Raw genomic sequence first — 5631 nt, 5'->3', positions numbered from 1 at the left:
CAAATACTAACCATACATACAGTTACACTGAACCAACAGTTTTACACATTCAGATACGGTTTTACACGAGTTGTGTGCTATGGTACTATTCTACTACTACTACTATATCAGAATAGACAACAGTGAGAAAGAAAGAAAAAAGCAGCAAAAATATCTAACTACTTTTATCAATATCATTCACCGGTAACCGAATCAACCAGTTTCACACTACCAAAGAGAAAGGGAAAAAAAATATTTATATATTCCTTTCCCTCTTAAAACGGGTCACAAACAAAAAGCTTTGCTTCCACTCTCTCTCTCCTTCTCCGGCGATGCTTTCACTTTCTCCGGCGACGTTAATCTCATCGCCGACGATCAATTGAACTTTCGTTTCTTCCTTCTCTGAGTTTCCGTTTCTTCCTCCACCCCTCACTTTTCCGGTCAGCCGAAAAATTCTCCGGCGGTCTCACAGAAACTCAACAGCTTCGTGATTCTGTTTTATACTTTGCTTTTTTTCTTCTTCAACTGTTTTTATTACGTCACATTTCTCATTCGATTCAATTGTTTTCGATCGGATTGTTAATAAATTATCGCCGGAAAATCATCATCATCGCCGGCGACGGTTGAAAGTTAGTTACACTTGTTTAAACTCAAATTTAACAAAAAATAAAACTAAAAACTAAAAAATAATCCAGTTTAGTTGAAGATAAATCACTATGTTAGATCTTAATCTAAACGATTCAAACTCAACTGATTCAACTCAGAATCAGAACCATAACTCGCCGATGATTTCAAAGAACTTTCCGCAAACAGTGGATGAATCAGGAACATCGAATTCCTCGATCGTCAATGCAGACGGTGACGAAGACTCGTGTTCCACGCGCGATTTCACTTTGAGTTTCGATATTCTGAAAACGGAAGGTTCAAATTCAAACAACGTCGTAACAAAGGAGTTTTTCCCTGTGAAGTTGCAAGCTACGTCGTCGTCATTTTCGATGAAGAACGGTTCGGTTGATTTTTCGATTAATCAAAACGAAGAGATGAAGATTGTTCAAGCGCCACAGCAAGTGAAGAAGAGTAGAAGAGGACCTAGGTCTCGTAGTTCGCAATACAGAGGTGTTACGTTTTATCGCAGGACTGGTAGATGGGAATCGCATATCTGGTTCGTAAATTTCGGAGTAATATGAAATTAATTTTGTTGAATTTACTCAATATAGTTTGATTATTATATTTATATGAAGTTTGATTTTGGTAATTTATAGTTGTATTTAATTGAATTTATCTGACACGTTTTTTTGTTGTATTTTTGTAATTATTTGTAGGGATTGTGGGAAACAAGTTTATTTAGGTATGAGTTATTAATTTATGAATTAATTGTATTATTTGATTTACTATTTTAGGCATTGTTTGAGTTTTTGATGAAATTTGTGGTTTAATATTTCAGGCATTGTTTGAGTTTTTGACGAAATTTGTGGTTGAATTTTGTAGGTGGATTTGACACAGCTCATGCTGCTGCTAGGTAAATCTTTGAACATATTTTATTTTCAATTTTTGTGTAATTCATTTTTTGATTGTTGAAATTGAATTGACTTGGAATTTTGACATTAGAGCCTATGATCGAGCTGCTATTAAGTTTAGGGGAGTTGGTGCTGACATAAATTTCAATTTGAATGATTACGATGATGATCTTAAACAGGTTAGAGAATTTTCAAGTATACTTAATGAATGTGAAACTAGAAGGATTATATCATGTAATTTTTCGATATTTTGTTACTTAGACGAAGAATTTATCAAAAGAGGAGTTCGTGCAAATACTTCGTCGACAAAGCAATGGTTTCTCAAGAGGGAGTTCGAAGTACAGAGGAGTAACACTGCACAAATGTGGCCGTTGGGAAGCTCGAATGGGACAATTCCTTGGCAAAAAGTGAGAACCTATTTTTAATTTAACTGAAGTAGTTTACTATGATCACATGAGATATTATGAATTTAAAACCCTAAGGCCTCCAACAAGTGAATCAGTTTCAGCTTAATTCTGGACACACTTTTAGGCTCTTTATAGTGTTATGAGAATCATGTATAAGATAGTAGTATGATGCATGTTTCTGAGAATTGAGAAAGAATTGGCAAAGGTGTTTTGGTTTGGTTATAGAGATTGCGATGCTTTCGTGCAGGTATATATATCTTGGGTTATTCGACAGTGAAGTAGAAGCTGCAAGGTCCTAAGCACTAATGAACTATTACATGCTACCTGCACTGAATTTATTTCACTTGATTATCAAGCTCATTTGGATTGCATCCAACATGTATCTTCCTTCTGATTTTTTGAAAATTAGGGCTTATGACAAAGCAGCTATCCAAAATAATGGAAGGGAAGCAATGACTAATTTTGAGGCCAGTACATATGAAGGAGAGATGAAATCTGCAGCCATCAATGAGGGTAACAAACATTCTATAGCACAGATCTTATTTAACTTAAGGAGTGATATTTCGAATATTAAAATGTTCTCTATGTGAAATCTGGTTTGTATTTGCTTTCAAAGCAGGCGGCAGTCAAAATCTTGATCTCAATTTGGGCATAGCCACGCCAGGGCCTAGTCCCAGAGAAAATTGGGGGCAACTTCACTTCCCCTCATCTGTCCCTTACACTATGCAAGCTGGAAGAAGTTCAAAGGTATGTATTTGAGCTTTACATAAAGGTTTCTTCTGATTTATGCTAACAGTAGTACTCTTTAATCTTTATACTCTGAAAGAAGAGCTGTTATAATCATTTTGGGTTCACTTGTAGCTAGCTGCAACCGGTTTTCCGTTGATGTCCTTGATCTTTGTAAAACATTTTATAGTTATAGTTAGATCTTTGTCATAATTGGCTGAGTTCTCTTCATTTGCAGATGGAAACCAATGTTTCAGGAATCGGTGATCCATCTTTGAAAAGGCTATTAGCAACTGAAGAGCGTCATTCTTTATGGAATGGCATGTATCCCGCTTTCTTTTCCAATGAGGTGATTTCGCCATCTAGTTATTTAGTTTTACTGCTGGAGTCTATTGCCTGTTTCTCTTGAGTAGTATTTCATTAGTCCTTCTCAATCATCCATGTTAGTTACTGACTTCATTAATACACTGAAGAATGATTGACTTTTAAACTATATACTTGACAGTAATAGATGATTTTTTATGTTCAGTGATTAACTAATGAATTCTATGAGCTTTTGGTACAATCTGTTGTTGAGCAGTCAAGGGAATTGTTCGTATTGTGTTTATATATAAATGTAAGAAGTTAAATAACTATAGACTAACATCTTAAACTGATTTTACAAATATATCTATCTATATTTTGCTATCTTATCACATCTTAGTATCATTTCTTTAGACTAACTTACACGATGACAAGAGGGTAACATGTAATTGGACTTGTGTAAAACATTTTTACACTATACATGTGTAGCTATTGAACTGTATGTAATGTTTGTTTCATGTCAATCAATCTTTTAAAATTTAAAGAAAATGAGTTGGTCCAAAGTGTGCCTAAAATATGTGGAGTGATCAGTCCCTGAATATGTTGTTATATTGTATAGGTTCAAACAATTCATCACGACATTGTGATAATATTTTCACAGAAGTTTCTGCTATACTCATTTTAGTTTTGTAGCTTAACTAGAGGTTCTGGGCGATGCAATATTGTGCATTGAACTTTGACTGAAAAGATTGTTTAAATTTTTTGCAGGAAAGAGCAGATAGCATCAACAAAGCTCCTCCAAAAGGACTCCCCAATTGGGCGTGGCAACCTCATGGCCTTGTCACTGCTAGCCCAGTGCCACCGGTCTCTGCAGCAGCAGCAGCATCATCAGGATTCTCCATTAATTCAGCTCCCATTCCATCGACTCGCATGTTCCCACCAAGATCTATGAACTCAATTCCCCAGAGTCTCTATTTTACTTCGCCCAATGCACCTAACGGCAACAGATCTCCATACTATTATCAGGTTAAGCCACCGCAAGCACCGACCTAGCCCATCGTGTACTGCAGATGGAAAGCAAACCATAAAATGTGTTTGTGTTTAAAATTCTTTGTATGATTCAGTGGCCAATTTGTGTAAAGTGAGACTTGACCACTGGATTTATGCCTTTTGTTTTGATAAATCATCCTTGAAGAAACACTATTTTCTAGTGCACTGATTGGTAGTTCATGATATTTGGCCACCAATTTGAGAGTGTCGTGCCTCCAAATGGGAGGGACGAAAGAGTTTTACATTTTCCATTGGAAAATTCAACCTGATTTGATTGCATACATTATTATTTGATTAAAATTTCTCAATATAGAGCAGTGTTCTATATTTTCCATGATGTATATTTTTGATACTGAAGCCCCTTCATCGCTAGTTTTAAATAGATAATTGAGCATGTTATTTTTAAGCAAGAAACTAATTTTATTACTCTATCTTTTCCTTCAAAAGGTTGTAGTGTATTTTGCTTGTAAAAGTGAATTGAACAATAAACTTAAATTTAAAAAATCAATTTTTTGAATAAAAAACTCAAATTTCCAGCTTATCCTTAAAATGGTAAAATCAATAATACTTGAAATATTAAACTATGTTAAAATCCATTCTACTTTTTTAACTCCTCCAAAAGTGGGGTGATGGTGATACTTATCAATCCACATTCATCAGATCAGGTAAAATTTAACGGAGAAAAAGTGAACCCCGCAATGATTAATGAGCAACCGTGTATTGAGGTTTAGCCTCGTCGTCCAATGGCAATGCCAATGGGTGGCACCAGAAGAAATCACGTTACATTGGCATGGTAGTAGTGCAGTCTCATTCAATGTTTGTACTTGATCACAATTTGACGAAGGAGAGGAGGCATGCCATACATGTTCAATGTTCATATGCCACTGAGTACAATCGTATTAATAAGTGAGAAAGAGTGTCTTTTATTGGGACCCACTGGTACATGTGTTAAAAAGGTGTTTGAGGAGAGGGAAATGTATTGTTAAGCCTCCCCCAAAAGGGTAAGATTCTCTCTATCTCTCTAAAGAGTTGAAAATAAGCTAGAAGTAGACTTTTGAAGGTTTAATTTTGGTTTGATCTCTTGTAAAAAAAAAATGGTTTGATCTAAAATTTAAGTTTGGTCTTTATATATAGTATATTTTTTTGATCGAGTATGACCATTTTAAAAGTCGTTTGCTACTACTATGACTACTACTATACCATTAGTATAAGTGAGGGACTTTAGTCTAAGGGGATAGAAAGAAAAGGAGAAATTAGCTTGGAAATGCGTTGAGCAAGAATAAGAGAACACTTGCGAGTTGTTGAGTTTCAGTGTGAGTAGAAATGAGGGAGAGAAGCTTGTTATATAGACGTCGAGCCAAGATCAGTTACAAAACCAATGACTCATTACTTGATCGTTACATAATCAATTGTGCTTAATGTATGTTCATTTCCAAAACAAAAATGTATTTCAACTTTAATGTTACCGTACTGGTACTAGTAGAGAGTATTAAAAACCAAAACCTACTCATAGTTTTTGTCACTGCTCACTACTGTCCTCAATCTGCCAGTCCACAATTACCTCAAGTAATAATTTTTGTCAATTTTAGTCTTGACTCTTGGAGATATGAGAGAGCAACTTTCACTCGTATGCTAAGTGCTAACTAAAA

General features: G+C 35.2%; 1 protein-coding gene across 4 annotated transcripts; it reads left to right on the top strand.

Annotated features, from left to right (window-relative positions):
• Positions 1-255: 255 nt before the first annotated feature.
• On the top strand, positions 256-4319 carry LOC11406478 (ethylene-responsive transcription factor RAP2-7). 4 transcript variants are annotated; one of them, XM_013600590.3, is made up of 10 exons: positions 256-1141; positions 1302-1327; positions 1468-1498; positions 1588-1675; positions 1758-1903; positions 2151-2195; positions 2313-2416; positions 2523-2650; positions 2868-2978; positions 3701-4319. In XM_013600590.3, the coding sequence occupies exons 1-10, from the start codon at positions 696-698 to the stop codon at positions 3983-3985; spliced, it is 1410 nt and encodes a 469-aa protein (XP_013456044.1). In that variant the 5' UTR covers positions 256-695; the 3' UTR covers positions 3986-4319. The 4 variants fall into 4 exon arrangements, with proteins under 4 accessions (XP_013456044.1, XP_024638455.1, XP_003606515.2 ...); XM_024782687.2 differs by having other exon boundaries at positions 2520-2650; XM_003606467.4 differs by lacking the exon at positions 2151-2195.
• The last annotated feature ends 1312 nt before the right edge of the window (positions 4320-5631 follow it).

Source organism: Medicago truncatula, chromosome 4, assembly GCF_003473485.1.
Source record: "Medicago truncatula cultivar Jemalong A17 chromosome 4, MtrunA17r5.0-ANR, whole genome shotgun sequence".
NCBI classification, from domain to species: domain Eukaryota; kingdom Viridiplantae; phylum Streptophyta; class Magnoliopsida; order Fabales; family Fabaceae; genus Medicago; species Medicago truncatula.
This window is presented reverse-complemented; position numbering and strand designations above follow the sequence as displayed.

Bases quoted from the DNA above. Each gene is read 5' to 3' on its own strand.
- LOC11406478 (XM_024782687.2), top strand. From the start codon at position 696: ATGTTAGATCTTAATCTAAACGATTCAAACTCAACTGATTCAACTCAG. The intron at 1,142-1,301 runs GTTCGTAAATTT...AATTATTTGTAG, and splicing joins AGATGGGAATCGCATATCTG to GGATTGTGGGAAACAAGTTT. The intron at 2,979-3,700 runs GTGATTTCGCCA...AATTTTTTGCAG, and splicing joins CCGCTTTCTTTTCCAATGAG to GAAAGAGCAGATAGCATCAA.